This window comes from Acanthochromis polyacanthus, chromosome 15 (genome assembly GCF_021347895.1).
Source record: "Acanthochromis polyacanthus isolate Apoly-LR-REF ecotype Palm Island chromosome 15, KAUST_Apoly_ChrSc, whole genome shotgun sequence".
Taxonomy (NCBI): domain Eukaryota; kingdom Metazoa; phylum Chordata; class Actinopteri; family Pomacentridae; genus Acanthochromis; species Acanthochromis polyacanthus.
Genome location: NC_067127.1, coordinates 38,117,776 through 38,137,386, shown reverse-complemented (window position 1 = coordinate 38,137,386; position 19,611 = coordinate 38,117,776). Strand labels below are relative to the sequence as shown.

Below are 19,611 nucleotides of genomic sequence, written 5' to 3'. Positions count from 1 at the left end.
AGAATATTTGTTGAAGTCAGGTGAAGCTGAATTTTATATAATTTTGCACAGTTTTAACCAATAATACTGAAATCACAGCATTAATAACGCTGCAGAGCCGATACTGAACTCTGGTTCATCCAGAACATCAGTCTGGTTCTTCTACTGAGGACCAGCAGCTGGTTTAAGATACAAAACAGAAATATATCTCTATGTACAATCTATAATATCACATTAATATGATATTATAGATTGGTTATAGACAGTGGTGTAGTGGTCCCTGGAGAAGTGGGTATACTCTTAATTTTCACCTTTTTTTTAATTAGTCCAGAAAAACACCCAGTTTTAGAAACAGTGACATAGAAGACTACTCTATTCAATTTATTCAGTCATTTCTACTTGCCCACTATTATAAAATTATCATGACTTGATTAGGAGCAGTTTGTAGTTATTACTGGATTAATGTAACATGTATTTATCATGAGGCAAACATGGTGTTTCAGTTACTTTTGAACATTTATTTAAATAAAATACTTCAAATATGAAGTTGACAGTGCATCCTTGTTCATATTTCATCATGAATAAAACCTCAATATTGTTTTAGGTTGAATCTTAAACTACCTGTCCCCATTCTTGTGTTTTTACTTACTTTAAAATCAACTACCAGCCTAGAGGTTTTCCCACATTATCCCAATCTAGCTAGCTTCAGACTTACGTTAGAATAACGTTAGCCTTTCTAAACGTTAGTCAGACTCGGCCCGACACTCAGTTTAACCCGTTGCGCTTCAGTTACGCTTCAGTGTCCCGCCCGGGGTACACTTTGAGATCTGCATAAGCAATTTGCTAAATGTCTGAAACTGCAAACGCGATTATACAAACACTATACGCCGATGGAAAGCTTAGATTCTCATGAATCCGCCGGTATAAACCACTTTCAGATGTGATTACCACAGCGGGTGATATAAACACATTTGTCCGACAAACAACGAATATCCATCCATCCGTTCTCTATACACCGCTTCAACGTACACAGCGCGACTCACATTTCCGGGTTCATTATTACACACAGATGAAAATATTCCACAAAAAACGGCCATAATCCAACCTTGGACATCCAGACGAAACAAGCCAGTAAACTATTTTGTCCAAAACATGTCTTGAAGACGGTATACGATCCACGAATCGGTCGTTTTAGAGGAAATGCACCTCGCGATGCGTGTCCAATATTCCCTGTATTTCTCGTCATATTTTTATTTACAAATAGAATAGTAGCGATTTTTTTGTACTGAAAATGGCTGGAATTGACTGCAGCTTTAACCACTGGCGACAAAATATCCTCTCCTTGAAATGTGCAGTCATGTTGCCAGTAGTTTAAAACAATGATTCATTTGGAAACCACCTTAAAACTTACCTGAGAATTATATCGTCCATGAAAGTAGGTTCGCTCGATACGTGCCACTCACTTGAAAGGTGTTTATTCTGACTTTCTCGCATTTCCGCGCATCTTTCAAGCAGACCTGTCAATCAACTGGAGTGCCACTGAGGTGTTAGCAAAATTTTCCTCTGTATGACCCGCCCTACTCTGCCTCTGATTGGCTCATCCCTAAAGTTAACCAATCGAATCAGTGAAGGTAGCATGTACCAGCCAATTACAGGCAGAGGAGGGTTGTTCATGACTTCATCATCCTGAAGGAAAAGAGGGCTGCCTGGCACACAGATATTACTGAATGATGCGCACCGGGGAGCATTAGAAGTGGGTATACGCAATGCTAACTGAAAAATAAGTGGGTATACGCCGTATACTGCCGTATGCCGCCGTATACCCTGAACTACACCAGTGGTTATAGATCACAAACATCTAATTTACCCTCGTGCCGTCCTGCAGCTCAAATTGAAAAGTTTGAAAATGTGGACAAATATAAATATACTCTCACAGTGAAACTTCTGATGTCCACATTTTCAACTTTTTGGGAAATTTTTGAATATCTTTTGGTAGAAAAAAATAAATGTTTAAAAATGTTTCTTTAAGAACGTTCAAACAAAAAATGTTCTTCAAGAAAATATTAGAAGTTTTACTGATATATATTTAATCATTTTAGATATTTTTTGGATTTTTTGGGAAGATTTTTTCTCATTTTTTGAAGATATTTACAAGAATTTTCTTGCCGGATTTGGGGGATTTTTTATTTATTCTTCCTGATGGTTTTACAAGTTTTCAGAGTTTTGTTGATATTATTTTGGTGTATTTTTGGATTTTTTCAGACAAGGGAACAATATTTTTTGGTGCCCATAAACGAAGACAGCAGGAGGGTTAAATAGTGAACTGTGATTGGCTAAATGTGGTTTAGACTCAGTTCTTCCATCAGTTGATGCTCAGAGACGTCCAGATCTCTGGAACACGATCCATCCGATCTCCAGGAACCACACCCTGTAAGAGAACTTCCTGGAACCTCTTCCTGTTCTCTACCTGTCCATCAGTTCCTGGTCATCCTTCATGGAGTCAGTCTTCCAGAGTCTGGGCTTTAAGCTGAACCATCTCTACTTTAAAGGTCAAACAGCTCATTATTCATTATAACAAATACCATATAGATTAATATTGCACAATAAAAACTATTACTATAAAAATAACGCAGTAAATATTATTAATATTGAAATTACAAACAATATAATTAATATCAACATTATATAATAAATAGTATTAATGTTAATATTATACAATAGATAGTTTTAATATTATAATACTCATATCTGGTATCAGTTTCAGTGTTCAGCAGCATCTTTAAAAATAAATCCTAACATCAATAACTGTGTTTCATTAATAGTTTTGATTGTTGGATCTGTCTGATCGGGTACCAATATGATTATTATTGATCAACCGATGATTGATTCATTTTAAACCGTTTGTTTTTCAACTTTTCAGATTTCCTGTTTGAAATCAGAAAACATCCAATAAAAAGCAGACCAATCAGATCAATAATCACTGATCAGCTGATCACAGTGTGCTCTGTATCAGGCTCACCGGGCCGGTTCCGGTGCTGTGGACTCATCTCAGGCCAGGCTGACGGTTCGGAGACACTCGGAGAGACTCGGAGAGACTCGGCTCCGGTTTTCCCAGCGGAAAAGAAAGACAACCTTTACTTCCGGGGCGTCACTCTACTGTGTAGTTCTCTGTACACCGCTTTATCCTCACTAGGGTCATGGGGGGTGCTGGAGTCTATCCCAGCTGACTCGGGTGAAGGCAGGGGACACCCTGGACAGGTTACCAGTCTGTCACAGGGCTACATCATATATATATTTATATACATATCTATGGTTCAGCCAGCCGGCCAACGTCACGACGCATCGACCTCTAAGCGGGACCACAGCTCCCAGAACACACCGCGGCACGCATGCGCAGTCTGAGCACATGAAGGACGAAAACAGATGATCGGTGAGTTCTGCTGCGTTCTACCGGTTCTACCGGACTATACCGGTTTCCAGTGAACTACACCGGGTTCTGAAACTAAGCTCTGACTCTCTGAGGTTCTGTCCTGAACTGATCGGGTTCTGCTGGTTCTTCTATCAGTTTAATCAATAAATTACTCTGATTTCATGTAATCAGTAATCAATCAGCCATCAACAGTTCCAGCTGAGAGTGTCAGTGAGGAGATAGCAGCAGTAAAAATACACAGTATTTAAAGTAGTAAAATTCAGATTCAGAAAACTTTATTTGTTCCCAGGGCGCATTAAAAAGGCATGCAGAGCAGGCAGTGCAACAATGACGTAATACAGAAATAGGATAAATACATATCCAAATCTAGAGAAAGTAATAATGAGAATACGAATAAAAAGACAAAAAACACAACTTAGTAACATACTAGTGCAAATATGAATGGAAGTAGGTGCAATGAGGTAGAGAGAGGATCGATCATGGTAGATGTAAGTGGTGTAAAATGGCAGAGTTCAGAGGTCCATGTTAAAGTCTGTGTGGTGGTGGTGGTGGTGGGGAGGTAGGGGGGTGTTATGGTTCATGAGTTGAGGAGTTGGACCATCCTGGGTACAAAGGTAGACCTTCTTCTCTGTGTCCTGCATGCAGGGCAGCGAAGCCGTCGACCAGAAGGAAGCCGCTCAGATTCAGAGCAGAGATCATGTGAGGGTCACAGATGATCCGGTTTGTCAGTCTACATGTTAACTGATCATAAACTACAGACAGAGTTCTGAGAGGCAGTCCTATGGTTTTAGAGCAGACAGTGACAGTCCTCTGCAGGTGGTTTCTGTTCTGGAGGCTGATAGAGCAGAACCAGAAGGTGGAGGTGTTCTCTATGAAGGAGTAACAGAATGTCTGGAGACTGTTATTATTTACTCCAAAAGAGCTAAGCTTACTGAGGAGATACTGCCTCTGGTGACATTTCCTGATAATCTCCTGTGTTAGAGGAGAATTTCAGCAGACTGTCAAAGATGGTGCCCACATATTTGTACTCCTCCACAAGCTCAGCAGGGGTTCCATGGATGGTGGTGGAGACAGCTGCAGCCAGCGCCATCTGCTGGTTGGAAAAGGTCACCACCATCTCCTTGTTTTTTTTAACATTCAGCTCCAGACAAGAGTCATCACACTAGTCCACACACTGCTTGAGGACTGAGCTGTGGCACTGAGAAGGTCCTGACAGCAGAGACAGGAGGACTGTGTCATCTGCAGATCTGACCGGGTGGGAATTGGTCTGTGGGTCTGCAGTCATCCATGTAGAGGATGAAGAGTAGTGGAGAGAGGACAGGGGCCTGAGGAGAACCATGGAGGTCTGTAGTAGATCAGAGAAGGTTAAAAAGTCCAGTATCCACAGGATGAGCTGATCATCCAGGTGGAAGTGGGAGGAGAGTTTGTGAGCCAGGATGTGAGGCTGGAAGGTGTTGAATGCCGAGGAGAAGTCAGCAAACAGGAGTCTGGCTGAGGTGTTTGGGTGTTCCAGGTGACGGTGTAAAGTGTCCAGAATGAATGTTTTGGCATCATCAACATCTCTGCTCGAACGATACGCAAATTGGAGAGGGTCAATCTGTGAGTTAGTTACTCCGATGACGTGTTGTTTCACGATTCTCTCCATTGCCTTCATCGTGAGGGAGGTGAGAGCCACAGGTCTGAGGTCATTAAGGACTGTGGTTGTACTCTTCTTGGGGATGGGGATAGAATAGAATAGAATGCCTTTATTGTCACTAAGTACAATGAGATTTAGAGCATCTCCATCAGTGCAAGATACATGTAATAAAAATCACAAAAAAGGATAAGTTAAAACAGTAACTTAACTTCTCTTTCTTCTCTAGTTCAGAACCAGTGAAAAAGACCCTTTTCTTCTTGCTGAGGATTTCCTTGAGCTCCTTGTTAATCCAGGGTTTGTTGTTGGGAAATATTGTGACGGTTTTGGATGGAATAATGCTGTCCATACAGAAAGAGGTGTAGGAAGACGTGTCTTTCTTCTCAGTCATGCTGTTGGCGGGAGGTAAAAGGTTATTCCAGTCTGTGGACTCAAAGCATCCTTGTAGGGCTAGAAGGCTGCCTTTGATCCACAGGTCATTCCACATCATTTCACCCAGTGGTCCCCACCTGACCCTCTCAGATTTTGCTAAGTTTTTACATACATTTAGTACATTATATATGATGGAAAATCCAAAATTTGAATGCTTTATTGTCATTAGTTTCAAAGTTATGGCCATCTGAAGTAGGTAGGGGGTACCCCATTATTGCAGCCAAAATTAAGACTTGAAATTTTCGACCATTTTCAGACTTCTATAACTTCTGAACAACAAAAGATAGAGATCTGACATTTTCAGAATCATTTCACAGTGACCTATAGTCCTCAGAAATGTGAAAATATTTACTTTATATTTATAATTGCATGTTACAGAGAATGACAAATTTGCGATTTTATCCATCACGAACTTCTAAACTGCTACATTTGGCCACCCATTACACAAAAACTAATCATCATATCCATTAGAGATTTTATGTGGTATAATGTGGCTATCTAAGGATTGGATCTGTATAAAATGAAAGTGCTATGGTATGTAATGCATGAAATATGAACAGCTAAAAATCAAACATATCTGTCCCACCTTCGGATTCATTAATTAAAATACATTAAACATAGAAGGGTTTATAGAAGCAAGTTGTGCTTGGTGTCAAAATTTAGGGAATTTCCTGTAATTTCACATGATGTCTTTTATTTTTTGATACCACCTATCCCACATGCTGATATTGACTTTGAATCCGAACTGACCCGTAGCATCTGTCCAGCATCTTCCCCAGGCGTGTGGTATATTGTTGAAAACCTTTTAGGGTTTTTCCAGGGGAGAAGTGGTTGAAATCACCCAGGATAAACTTTGATGAATCCGGGCTGATACATTCCAGATTGTCCAGTGAGCTCATGATGTGTTCAGTGGCAGTGGTGGCATTACGTTTTTGATGGATGTAAATCAGAATGACAGAAAGCTGTGGATTTAAAGTAGTAAAAGTACACAGTATTTACAGTAATACTGCTGTAGATACTTTAACCAAAGAGATCATCTTTACTGATCCCTCACCAGGGAAAAATACATCCATGTGACACGATGGATTTACATGTATGACATGATGGATTTACATGTGTGACATGTCAGCGTGATGTTTTTCCACATGAAGCTGAACAGAAACTTTGAACATGTGACACGACTCCAACAAACTGTTCAAATGTATGATGTAGTCGTAGTGGCAGTAAAAGGAGACAGTATTTAAAGTAGTATTACTGCACATACTTCAGTTATTAGTGTTTTTAAACAGGAAGTGCACAGGTGTGAAATCAATGATGTCAGAGCTGCTGTGATTGGTTGATTGATTAATGAATGTTGATCAATAAGTCGATAATTAATTGCTTGGATTCAATGCTGGAATATAATGACACCTGTCCCTCTCCTGTCCTTTACCTGTCCTTTACCTGTCCTTTACCTGTCCCTCTCCTGTCCCTCTCCTGTCCTTTACCTGTCCCTCTCCTGTCCTTTACCTGTCCCTCTCCTGTCCCTCTCCTGTCCTTTACCTGTCCCTCTCCTGTCCCTCTCCTGTCCTTTACCTGTCCCTCTCCTGTCCCTCTCCTGTCCTTTACCTGTCCCTCTCCTGTCCCTCTCCTGTCCCTCTCCTGTCCTTTACCTGTCCCTCTCCTGTCCCTCTCCTGTCCTTTACCTGTCCCTCTCCTGTCCCTCTCCTGTCCCTCTCCTGTCCCTCTCCTGTCCTTTACCTGTCCCTCTCCTGTCCTTTACCTGTCCCTCTCCTGTCCCTCTCCTGTCCTTTACCTGTCCTTTACCTGTCCCTCTCCTGTCCTTTACCTGTCCCTCTCCTGTCCCTCTCCTGTCCCTCTCCTGTCCTTTACCTGTCCCTCTCCTGTCCTCTCCTGTCCCTCTCCTGTCCCTCTCCTGTCCTTTACCTGTCCCTCTCCTGTCCTTTACCTGTCCTTTACCTGTCCCTCTCCTGTCCTTTACCTGTCCCTCTCCTGTCCCTCTCCTGTCCTTTACCTGTCCCTCTCCTGTCCCTCTCCTGTCCCTCTCCTGTCCTTTACCTGTCCTTTACCTGTCCCTCTCCTGTCCCTCTCCTGTCCCTCTCCTGTCCTTTACCTGTCCTTTACCTGTCCCTCTCCTGTCCTTTACCTGTCCTTTACCTGTCCCTCTCCTGTCCTTTACCTGTCCCTCTCCTGTCCCTCTCCTGTCCTTTACCTGTCCTTTACCTGTCCCTCTCCTGTCCCTCTCCTGTCCCTCTCCTGTCCTTTACCTGTCCCTCTCCTGTCCTTTACCTGTCCTTTACCTGTCCTTTACCTGTCCCTCTCCTGTCCCTCTCCTGTCCCTCTCCTGTCCTTTACCTGTCCCTCTCCTGTCCTTTACCTGTCCTTTACCTGTCCCTCTCCTGTCCTTTACCTGTCCTTTACCTGTCCCTCTCCTGTCCTTTACCTGTCCTTTACCTGTCCCTCTCCTGTCCCTCTCCTGTCCCTCTCCTGTCCTTTACCTGTCCCTCTCCTGTCCTTTACCTGTCCTTTACCTGTCCCTCTCCTGTCCCTCTCCTGTCCTTTACCTGTCCTTTACCTGTCCCTCTCCTGTCCTTTACCTGTCCTTTACCTGTCCCTCTCCTGTCCCTCTCCTGTCCCTCTCCTGTCCTTTACCTGTCCCTCTCCTGTCCTTTACCTGTCCCTCTCCTGTCCCTCTCCTGTCCTTTACCTGTCCTTTACCTGTCCTTTACCTGTCCTTTACCTGTCCCTCTCCTGTCCCTCTCCTGTCCCTCTCCTGTCCTTTACCTGTCCCTCTCCTGTCCTTTACCTGTCCCTCTCCTGTCCCTCTCCTGTCCCTCTCCTGTCCTTTACCTGTCCTTTACCTGTCCCTCTCCTGGCCCTCTCCTGTCCCTCTCCTGTCCTTTACCTGTCCCTCTCCTGTCCCTCTCCTGTCCTTTACCTGTCCTTTACCTGTCCCTCTCCTGTCCTTTACCTGTCCTTTACCTGTCCCTCTCCTGTCCCTCTCCTGTCCCTCTCCTGTCCCTCTCCTGTCCCTCTCCTGTCCCTCTCCTGTCCTTTACCTGTCCCTCTCCTGTCCCTCTCCTGTCCCTCTCCTGTCCTTTACCTGTCCCTCTCCTGTCCCTCTCCTGTCCTTTACCTGTCCCTCTCCTGTCCCTCTCCTGTCCCTCTCCTGTCCTTTACCTGTCCCTCTCCTGTCCTTTACCTGTCCTTTACCTGTCCCTCTCCTGTCCTTTACCTGTCCCTCTCCTGTCCCTCTCCTGTCCTTTACCTGTCCTTTACCTGTCCCTCTCCTGTCCCTCTCCTGTCCTTTACCTGTCCCTCTCCTGTCCCTCTCCTGTCCCTCTCCTGTCCCTCTCCTGTCCTTTACCTGTCCCTCTCCTGTCCTTTACCTGTCCTTTACCTGTCCCTCTCCTGTCCCTCTCCTGTCCCTCTCCTGTCCTTTACCTGTCCCTCTCCTGTCCTTTACCTGTCCTTTACCTGTCCCTCTCCTGTCCTTTACCTGTCCTTTACCTGTCCCTCTCCTGTCCCTCTCCTGTCCCTCTCCTGTCCTTTACCTGTCCCTCTCCTGTCCTTTACCTGTCCTTTACCTGTCCCTCTCCTGTCCTTTACCTGTCCCTCTCCTGTCCCTCTCCTGTCCTTTACCTGTCCTTTACCTGTCCCTCTCCTGTCCTTTACCTGTCCCTCTCCTGTCCTTTACCTGTCCTTTACCTGTCCCTCTCCTGTCCTTTACCTGTCCTTTACCTGTCCCTCTCCTGTCCCTCTCCTGTCCTTTACCTGTCCCTCTCCTGTCCTTTACCTGTCCCTCTCCTGTCCTTTACCTGTCCCTCTCCTGTCCCTCTCCTGTCCCTCTCCTGTCCTTTACCTGTCCCTCTCCTGTCCTTTACCTGTCCCTCTCCTGTCCCTCTCCTGTCCCTCTCCTGTCCTTTACCTGTCCTTTACCTGTCCCTCTCCTGGCCCTCTCCTGTCCCTCTCCTGTCCCTCTCCTGTCCTTTACCTGTCCCTCTCCTGTCCCTCTCCTGTCCTTTACCTGTCCCTCTCCTGTCCCTCTCCTGTCCTTTACCTGTCCTTTACCTGTCCTCTCCTGTCCTTTACCTGTCCCTCTCCTGTCCCTCTCCTGTCCTTTACCTGTCCTTTACCTGTCCTTTACCTGTCCTTTACCTGTCCCTCTCCTGTCCCTCTCCTGTCCCTCTCCTGTCCTTTACCTGTCCCTCTCCTGTCCTTTACCTGTCCCTCTCCTGTCCCTCTCCTGTCCCTCTCCTGTCCTTTACCTGTCCTTTACCTGTCCCTCTCCTGGCCCTCTCCTGTCCCTCTCCTGTCCTTTACCTGTCCCTCTCCTGTCCCTCTCCTGTCCTTTACCTGTCCTTTACCTGTCCCTCTCCTGTCCTTTACCTGTCCTTTACCTGTCCCTCTCCTGTCCCTCTCCTGTCCCTCTCCTGTCCCTCTCCTGTCCCTCTCCTGTCCCTCTCCTGTCCTTTACCTGTCCCTCTCCTGTCCCTCTCCTGTCCCTCTCCTGTCCTTTACCTGTCCCTCTCCTGTCCCTCTCCTGTCCTTTACCTGTCCCTCTCCTGTCCCTCTCCTGTCCCTCTCCTGTCCTTTACCTGTCCCTCTCCTGTCCTTTACCTGTCCTTTACCTGTCCCTCTCCTGTCCTTTACCTGTCCCTCTCCTGTCCCTCTCCTGTCCTTTACCTGTCCTTTACCTGTCCCTCTCCTGTCCCTCTCCTGTCCTTTACCTGTCCCTCTCCTGTCCCTCTCCTGTCCCTCTCCTGTCCCTCTCCTGTCCTTTACCTGTCCCTCTCCTGTCCTTTACCTGTCCTTTACCTGTCCCTCTCCTGTCCCTCTCCTGTCCCTCTCCTGTCCTTTACCTGTCCCTCTCCTGTCCTTTACCTGTCCTTTACCTGTCCCTCTCCTGTCCTTTACCTGTCCTTTACCTGTCCCTCTCCTGTCCCTCTCCTGTCCCTCTCCTGTCCTTTACCTGTCCCTCTCCTGTCCTTTACCTGTCCTTTACCTGTCCCTCTCCTGTCCTTTACCTGTCCCTCTCCTGTCCCTCTCCTGTCCTTTACCTGTCCTTTACCTGTCCCTCTCCTGTCCTTTACCTGTCCCTCTCCTGTCCTTTACCTGTCCTTTACCTGTCCCTCTCCTGTCCTTTACCTGTCCTTTACCTGTCCCTCTCCTGTCCCTCTCCTGTCCTTTACCTGTCCCTCTCCTGTCCTTTACCTGTCCCTCTCCTGTCCTTTACCTGTCCCTCTCCTGTCCCTCTCCTGTCCCTCTCCTGTCCTTTACCTGTCCCTCTCCTGTCCTTTACCTGTCCCTCTCCTGTCCCTCTCCTGTCCCTCTCCTGTCCTTTACCTGTCCTTTACCTGTCCCTCTCCTGGCCCTCTCCTGTCCCTCTCCTGTCCCTCTCCTGTCCTTTACCTGTCCCTCTCCTGTCCCTCTCCTGTCCTTTACCTGTCCTTTACCTGTCCCTCTCCTGTCCCTCTCCTGTCCCTCTCCTGTCCTTTACCTGTCCTTTACCTGTCCCTCTCCTGTCCCTCTCCTGTCCTTTACCTGTCCCTCTCCTGTCCAGTGTTCGTGCGGTACAACCTGGGCCCAGGTGTGGCCGTGGAGCTGCAGGAGGAGTCCAGCGTGGCCGAGCTGAAGGAGCTGGTGGGGAGTCAGCAGGGAGTCCAACCCGAGCAGCTCCGGGTTCTGTTCGCTGGGACGGAGCTGCAGAACTCCTCTACGCTGCAGGTGAGGGCGGAGCTTCACAGCAGTTGAGGGTGGAGCCTAATGACAGGTGTGACATAATCATGGTGTTCTTCTCCCAGAGCTGTGACCTCCCGGAGCAGAGCACCGTCCACGTGGTTCTACCTTCCGCTGGTTCATCCTCTCAGCTCCATCAGAACCATCTGGCCCGATCGGACCTCGGCTCCTCCCACCTCCTCCCCTCCTCCCCCTCCTCCCCCGGCCCAGCTGAGGTTCTGGAGGGGAGGCAGGAGGCTGCAGAGGAGTCCCCTTCAGGTGAGTCACCTTCAGGGTGGACTTCTGGAGATGTTCAGAGAGGAAACTGAAGAGAACTTCTGCATGTAATTCATGGAAACATTTAATATGGGTCCGAGAAAAAAATATTACACAGGTATGTACAGGTTTATACAGGAGTTTAGAGTGAAGACATTTAAAAGGTTAAATGTGAGCAGCAGTCAGGTGATCCTACCCCTTACAACAGGTAACTGCTGCAGGTGAGACAGTAAGACTGTAGGGGGCAGTATTTCTGTACTCTCTTTGTACTCTGTGTGAACAGGTGTGTACTGTGGTTCCAGGTGTGCATACCTGCAGTACTTTCTATGTGTACTGTAAGAGCTGCAGGTCGGTCCAGCCTGGAAAACTGAGAGTTCGATGCCGAAGCTGCAGACAGACGACCATGACACTGAGCAGGGTGAGAGTACTGCAGTAGTAGTACTATATGTAGTATTAGTATCAGTACTGCAGTAGTAGTTCTATGTGTAGTATTCAGTTCTAGTACTATATGCAGTATTTTGACGTTCTGTCTCCATCAGGGTCCGTCCTGTTGGGACGACGTTCTCATCCCGGGTCGTATCCGTGGCAACTGTCAGTCAGAAGGTTGTCACGGCAACGAGGCGGTAAGGGGGTGGAGCTTGGTGACGGGCTGCAGTGATTGGTTGATTAATCTGCAGCTGTGGAGATTGTAAATATTCATTGATAAATAATAACAGTCAAGGTCAGACTCAGATTTAATATTAGTACATAATTATTAAAAATGTGTGTGTGTGTGTGTGTGTGTGTGTGTGTGTGTGTGTGTGTGGTCAGGTGCTGGCTATACTTGTGGGGACCAAATGTTCCCACAACTGTAGGAAAACTGAAAACTATGTCACTTGTGGGGACCTCATTTCAGTCCCCACAAGTTTAAACAGTGTTTTCTTGGCCATGTTGTTGTTACTGAAAAAAGTAAAAGTGCAAAAACGTTTCTTTAGGGTTAGCCATTGTTTTGGTCTGGGTAAAGGTTAGGGTTAGATATGAATGGGAGTCAATGGTATGTCCCCACAATGATAGAAAAACACAGTGTGTGTGTGTGTGTTGGGGGGGGTGTGCGTGTGTGCAGGAGTTTTACATGAAGTGTGCGACCCATCCAACCCCAGATGACGACCCCTCTGTGGCCCTGGACCTCATCATGACCAACACCAGAGACGTGCCCTGTATTGCCTGCACTGATGTCATGTAAGTAACACACACACTCACTGATGTCATGTAAGTAACACACACACTCACTGATGTCATGTAAGTAACACACACACTCACACACAGCTCAAGTGTGCTGATCTCAGGTGTGTTTACTGTGTGTGTGTGTGTCTCAGGGAGGTGGTAGTGGTCTTCCCGTGTTCGGAGCGTCATGTGATCTGTCTGGACTGTTTCCGTGGTTACTGTGAGGCTCGGCTCGGTGAGCGGCGCTTCGTCTGTCATCCCGTCATAGGATACTCGCTGCCCTGTGCAGGTGAGGGGGAGGGGCTTCCTGCCTAACATTGACATCATCAACCTTCACCTGTCAGACAGGTCAGAGGATCACATGTGTTAAAGGTGTGTAGTAAACGTGATCATGTGATGTTTGTGTCTCCAGCTGGCTGTGAAGATTCTCTGATCAGAGAACTGCATCACTTCAGGGTCCTGGGAGACGAGCAGGTACACCTGAACCCACACACCTGGTGAATGATTATCATTACGTTTATGTCATCATATGTGTTTATACTTACATCTGATATTCTATTTAGATTTATATCATGTTAAATATTTATAATACATATATTTATTATTAGATTTATATTTTATATCATATTAAATATTGTTCCCTCTGTAGACTGAAGGTAAAACACCTGAATCTGAATAAATGTTGATGGTAAAATGATGAAACTCCCACAACACCTTCATAGAAATATTAAATATTCAGCTGTGCTTTAAAACAGTTTAAATAAAAACCAGAAGGTCTGCTGGATGTTAGCAAGTCAGAATCAGGGTTAAATAAGAAGATAATATCAGTGAAATACCTGAGAAAGGCTGTTGGAGAGGACATGCACCTGAACAGGTGAGTCCATGTTTGCTGTGAGGCAGAGTGGAGACTCCTCACCTGTTGACCCACAGCCCTCCTAACTCACCTGTCTGCCTGCAGTATGGGCGGTACCAGCGGTATGGGGCCGAGGAGTGTCTGCTGGCCATTGGAGGACTGATGTGTCCGTCACCTAGCTGTGGGGCGGGGCTTCTCCCACCTGACGGCAGCAGGAGGGTGGAGTGTGACCGACCGCTGGGCTGTGGCTTCATCTTCTGCAGGGACTGCAGGGAGAGCTACCACCAGGGGGCGTGTCAAGCGGCACTGGCTCTGTCTACAGGGGAAGCCTCACAGGTGAGCCGGCCAATCACAGAACAGCCGAGTATGTCGGCTCAGACCAATCCTCACCGTGATCACCTGCTGAAGGTGGGACTTCCTGTCTGCTCCTCAGGGTTTCCTGGTCGGGGGGGAGGCGGCTCTCAGGGGGAGGTGGGACCGAGAGTCTCTGCTGCTGATCCAGGAGACGACCAAACGCTGCCCCCAGTGTTCAGTCCCTGTAGAGAGGAACGGTAGGAGGAGAACACGCCTAGAACTCGTGTAACACGGACTGATGCATGTTAGAACACGTCACAGCGACTAACACACATGTAAAGCAGCGTGTTTGTCTCCCCCTGCAGGCGGCTGTATGCACATGCAGTGTCCTCGCTGTCAGACTGAGTGGTGCTGGTTCTGTGGCGTTCCGTGGAACAGAGACTGTATGGGAAGCCACTGGTTTGGATAAATGTCCAGCAGCAGCTAGCTGTTGAGCAACCCCCCCCCCCCCCCCCCACATGAAGCCACGCCCCCCTCCCCCCATGCGGTTACCGTGATGACCTGATGCAAACAGACTGAATTCCAGTTGGACTCATTCATGTTCTGATGAATCTTAAGGAACCTTCAGACAGGAAGAACCTGTGACTCATTAATTAAATGTTGTTTTTGTCTCTGTGACCTCAAATAAAATACACCTATCAAAGAGTGACATGTAGTGAATGAGTGACATCAGATGTTTAAAGATGTTTACGGATCTTAAAGTACACAGAATAAACTTCCACGCATCACCGATCCTTAATGATTGCAGTAGAATTCAGACCTCAGTTTGGGTTGAAGGAAACAAGCTGACAGAGAGATGGAGTCAGTGGAGGAGAACATGAAGAGAACATGTTCCACATTCGGGACATATTCTGACCAACTAGAACACGCCATGTTGTTCATGTTTGTTTACATCGATAAAGATCAGTCATTGGTCTTCATTCAGTGTGACCCAGCCATAAACTGAGACCTGAACCTGAACCTGAACCTGGACCTGGACCTGGACCTGGACCGGTCCCTCCCATCTCCACCCACTGATAAGACCAAGCATCAACCTTTGAGCCAACAGCTGATAACCAGCTGAGCTCAAGGTTTGTTTGCTTCAGCTGAAACACAGAAGCAGCATCGGATCCAGACCAGCTCAGAACCACGATGTGAAGACGGATCCAGAGAAGAAACGGTTCTCAGTCCTTCATCCATGATCCAGAGAGACTACAGACAGAATCTAGACACAGATTCCACCAAGTCCAGCCAGGTTCTGTAGGTTTTGCCGGGTCCAGTACAGCTCTGCAGGTTCCTGGGGTTCTGTCAGGGTTCTGCAGGCTCTATGAGATTCAGCTGGACTCTGGAGTTCTGGAGGTGGACAGAGGCTCAGTAGAACCAGGATGAAGAGGCATACCCCGTCAGGTCTAACCAGTCTGAGGAATCCTGGACCAGAACTGAAGATGATGGACAGAACCAACACCATCCAGGTAAGTCTGAGTGTTTGTTCCACTCTACAGGTCATCCCAGCCGGGTGGAGCTTAACTAACATGTAGTTACCTTCACTGATAGAGACATTTCTAAAGAGAAACATTCAAAATTGAAAAAGAGTAAAATAAAAAGACTAAAGCTGAAGCAGCGTTGAGCGAGTTCTCACACAGTCCTGCAGGTGGAGGTGTGGTGTATGTTGGGGTGTTACAGAAAATGAAGATAAAACATACTGAAGCCAGTGTAAAGATCCTAAAACATCCTGTTGGCCAATAGAAAGAGGATACAACACATCAGGAAGCAGTTTGTCAACATTAAAACACACTAGGAGCTGATATGAAGAGACAGAAGTAACTGGGATCCAGTGTAAAGAGGATGAAAGAATAATGAACATGAATATGGTTAATCGGCTAATGGTCATGCATCAAAATGCAAAACATGTAATTTCCTGTCCTGAAGGTGGCGCTATGACTGTGAATGGATGTTATGATATGGATGTGATCAGAGCAGGACAGAGGTCAACAAAGTAAAGTTTGAGGCAGATTGCAGCACGTCGAGGGGATTTATACATCACTTCCTGTTTCATGGGGTAGCATCAAAGTTCAAGGGGTCACCATGGCAACGCCCTCAGACATATGAAGAATATTTTAATAACTTTTGATCACTAAAGCCTGCTGTATGTACTGGACCAATCTGAGGGGATTTGGAGTTACGCCCCTTTGAGTTTATAGCTTTTGAAAATGAGAAAAAAATCATTAAATTTCAAACATTCAGTTCAAAATGGCTGACTTCCTGTTGGATTTAGGAAATGGCTGCCACTGTTTGTTTGTTTTTTTTTTGTTCATCCTGACGTTTGCATCAGCCGATCAAATCTGGTACAGTGCCTTGTGAAAGTATTCGGCCCCCTTGAACTTTTCAACCTTTCGCCACATTTCAGGCTTCAAACATAAAGATATAAAATTTTAATTTTTTGTCAAGAATCAACAACAATTGGGACACAATCGTGAAGTGGAACAAAATTTATTGGATATTTTAAGCTTTTTTAACAAATAAAAACCTGAAAAGTGGGGTGTGCAATATTATTGGGCCCCTTTACTTTCAGTGCAGCAAACTCACTCCAGAAGTTCAGTGAGGATCTCTGAATGATCCAATGTTGTCCTAAATGACTGATGATGATAAATAGAATCCACCTGTGTGTAATCAAGTCTCCGTATAAATGCACCTGCTCTGTGATAGTCTCAGGGTTCTGTTTAAAGTGCAGAGAGCATCATGAAGACCAAGGAACACACCAGGCAGGTCCCAGATACTGTTGTGGAGAAGTTTTAAAGCCGGATTTGGATACAAAAAGATTTCCCAAGCTTTAAACATCTCAAGGAGCACTGTGCAAGCAATCATATTGAAATGGAAGGAGTATCAGACCACTGCAAATCTACCAAGACCCGGCCGTCCTCTAAACTTTCACCTGGAACAAGGAGAAGACTGATCAGAGATGCAGCCAAGAGGCCCATGATCACTCTGGATGAACTGCAGAGATCTACAGCTGAGGTGGGAGAGTCTGTCCATAGGACAACAATCAGTCGTACACTGCACAAATCTGGCCTTTATGGAAGAGTGGCAAGAAGAAAGCCATTTCTCAAAGATATCTGTAAGATTCAGGTGGTAAAAGAGGCTCTTACTTGCCCGGGATGGCTATTGCAGCTGAGATGGTGGAAAAGAATAAGGTGAAACTTGCAGAAGATGCAGATCTTCATGTTTATTCACCAGCACATCACGAAGCAGTCCGACAGCATTTCCCCAGCACACAGAACAGGCCCACCTCAAAATCCCCTCACACCCAATATATAGGTGAGCTTAAACCACTATGCCCCATTGACAGGTAGAATTCAAGGAGCAGTGCAGCAGAATTACTTACAATATATTACAATTTATATACAAAATATGCCTATTTATTATTAACAAAACACATTACAGTTTCCAAACTCATATGTACACTAAAACTACCCCTTTAAGTTACATTAATTACCCACTACAATACATTTTCCCCAGCCCAACCTCCCCTCCCATGAGGCCACTTGGCTCAGTCCAATCAGGGGAGATGAACAGCACCTGGACTGCACTCACATGGGCACGCCTCCATGGAGTAACCCAGCCAATCACACCTGATCAGTGAGGGAAGATTTACAATCCCTCACATTTCCTCCCCCTTCGGAAGGCTGGCCCTCTTTCTCTCCGGGACAGAAAATCCGCTACAGAGTTCTGTCTCCCTGGAATGTAGCAGATGTTGAACCTGTATGGTTGGAGTGACAGGAACCATCTAGTGATGCGACTGTTTGTGTCTTTCATCGACTCCAGCCACTGGAGCGCCCTGTGGTCCGTTTCCAAGGTGAACTCCCTTCCCAGGAGATAGTACTTGAAGGAATCGATCACCCACTTGATGGCCAAACACTCCAGCTCCACTGTGGAGTAGCGGGTCTCTCGTGGGAATAGCTTCCTGCTCACAAAAGCCACCGGTTGCTTGTCCTCCCCCTCGCCTTGCAGAAGCACTCCTCCAATTCCTCTGTGAGATGCGTCAGTCTGGACAGTGAACGGTAGACTGAAGTTTGGACTCTGGAGAACCGGCTTGTGACACAGGGCCTCCTTGAGATCCTGGAACGCCTTCTCCTGCTCCTCTCCCCAGGTCCACTTGGTCTTGCTGGCACTAGTAAGGTCAGAAAGAGGGGCTGCCCGGGCTGAGAAGTTCCGGATGAACCGACGATACCAGCCCACCAAGCCCAGGAAGGAGCGGACCTGCTTCCTGGTGGTTGGTCTCTCAGCCGCTTGCACCGCCTCCACCTTGTCCTTGACTGGCCGGATCACCCCATTGCCCAGGACATGCCCCAGGTATTGCAGCTCCCGCCTGGCCAAAGAACATTTCTTTGGGTTTATCGTCAGGCCAGCTTGCTTGATTCGGCCAAGAACGGCTTTTAGATGCCCCAGGTGTTCCTGCCATGAGTTGCTGAAAATGATAACATCATCAAGGTATGCTCCAGAAAATGACTCCATACCTGCCAACACCTGGTTCATCAGTCTTTGAAACGTCGCAGGAGCCCCATGGAGGCCAAAAGGCATCTTTGTGAACTGCCACAGTCCATGGGGGGTCCTGAAGGCGGTGAGGGGCTTGGCAGCATCCGCGAGAGGCACTTGCCAGTACCCCTTACACAAGTCCAGGGTACTGATGAACTGGGACTGGCCAACCCGCTCTATCAGATCATCTAACCTGGGCAAAGGAAAGGCATCAAATTTTGACTGTGCATTTACCCTCCTGAAGTCGATGCAAAAGCGAATGCTCCCGTCCTTCTTGATGACCAGTACAACAGGATTGCTCCACTCACTGGTGGATGGCTCTATCACTCCCAGTTCAAGCATGGTCTCAATCTCCTCTAATAGAACTGGCACCATCCTCTCCGGGATGCGGTACATCCTCTGCCTGATGGGGGTGCTGTCTGTCAGCTGAATGTCATGGTACACCAGATCTGTGGTCCCTGGCTTCTCCTTAAAGAGGTCAGGGGAGATGATGGCTTCCAGCTCCTGCTGCTGTATAGGAGGGAGATGGGACAAGTCAATTTGTGTGGCTGAAGGCTTTGCTGGAGTAAACTCACCCTCCTCATCTTCCTCCGGCACAGCCCGAACATAAAACTGTGGGCTAGGGGGGGATCTCGAGTCTTCCACTCTTTCAATAAATTAATGTGAAAAGTCTGTTTTTTGTTCCTCCGCTCAGGCATGTCTATTTCGTAGACAGTGTCACTCTGCTTTCTCAGCACTGTATATGGACCCTTCCATTTTGCCAGTAGCTTATTTCAGAGGTAGGTAACAATAACAGAACTTGCTGACCTGGTTTGAAGGACCTCTGTCTTGCAGCGCGATCGTACCAGGTTTTCTGGTTCTGCTGTACTTTTCGCCATCTCTCTCCTCACCAGCTGTGTCGACTGTTCCATCTTGTCACGCATTTTAAGGACATAGGTGAGGATGTTAGTTGCTGTCCCCTCTGGTTTCCCAATCCAGGACTCCTGCAGGACATCCAGAGGCCCCCGGACCTGACGACCATAGAGGAGTTCGAACGGCGAGAACCCTGTGGACGCCTGTGGAACTTCACGGTAAGCGAAAAGAAGATAAGGTAACCATTTATCCCAGTCTTTGCCACTGATGGAAACAACCTTCTTCAACATGCTTTTTAGGGTCCTGTTATACCGCTCACAAAGTCCATCAGTCTGTGGGTGGTAAGGCGTGGTCCGGATACTCTTAATA

General features: G+C 47.0%; 2 protein-coding genes and 1 long non-coding RNA gene across 4 annotated transcripts in view; 2 read left to right on the top strand and 1 right to left on the bottom strand.

The window, feature by feature from the left end:
- Nucleotides 1-3,122: 3,122 nt before the first annotated feature.
- On the top strand, nucleotides 3,123-14,527 carry prkn (parkin RBR E3 ubiquitin protein ligase). The gene is made up of 11 exons (XM_022216878.2): nucleotides 3,123-3,409; nucleotides 11,038-11,201; nucleotides 11,279-11,471; nucleotides 11,771-11,886; nucleotides 12,008-12,091; nucleotides 12,571-12,686; nucleotides 12,824-12,960; nucleotides 13,084-13,145; nucleotides 13,630-13,860; nucleotides 13,958-14,075; nucleotides 14,184-14,527. Exons 1-11 carry the CDS (start codon nucleotides 3,403-3,405, stop codon nucleotides 14,285-14,287), a joined length of 1,332 nt encoding a protein of 443 aa, XP_022072570.1. The 5' UTR covers nucleotides 3,123-3,402; the 3' UTR covers nucleotides 14,288-14,527.
- On the bottom strand, nucleotides 6,749-11,031 carry LOC127537581 (uncharacterized). Of its 2 annotated transcripts, XR_007947297.1 has the most exons (13): nucleotides 10,821-10,895; nucleotides 10,634-10,710; nucleotides 10,403-10,545; nucleotides 9,622-10,369; nucleotides 9,403-9,501; nucleotides 9,216-9,292; nucleotides 8,875-9,127; nucleotides 8,611-8,753; nucleotides 8,413-8,456; nucleotides 8,050-8,148; nucleotides 7,896-8,005; nucleotides 7,599-7,774; nucleotides 6,749-7,346 (listed from the first exon to the last, which is right to left on the bottom strand). It is a non-coding gene; the product is annotated as an uncharacterized LOC127537581 (long non-coding RNA). The 2 variants fall into 2 exon arrangements; XR_007947296.1 differs by lacking the exons at nucleotides 10,403-10,545; nucleotides 10,634-10,710 and having other exon boundaries at nucleotides 9,622-10,391; nucleotides 10,887-11,031.
- A 124-nt stretch (nucleotides 14,528-14,651) lies between the features above and the next one.
- LOC110967306 (uncharacterized) overlaps nucleotides 14,652-19,611 on the top strand; it is a 34,174-nt gene continuing 29,214 nt past the window's right edge. Inside the window, exon 1 of the mRNA XM_051960171.1 lies at nucleotides 14,652-15,329. Coding sequence (XP_051816131.1) covers nucleotides 15,243-15,329 — 87 coding nt within the window. The 5' untranslated portion in view covers nucleotides 14,652-15,242. The remainder of the gene's footprint in view (nucleotides 15,330-19,611) is intronic.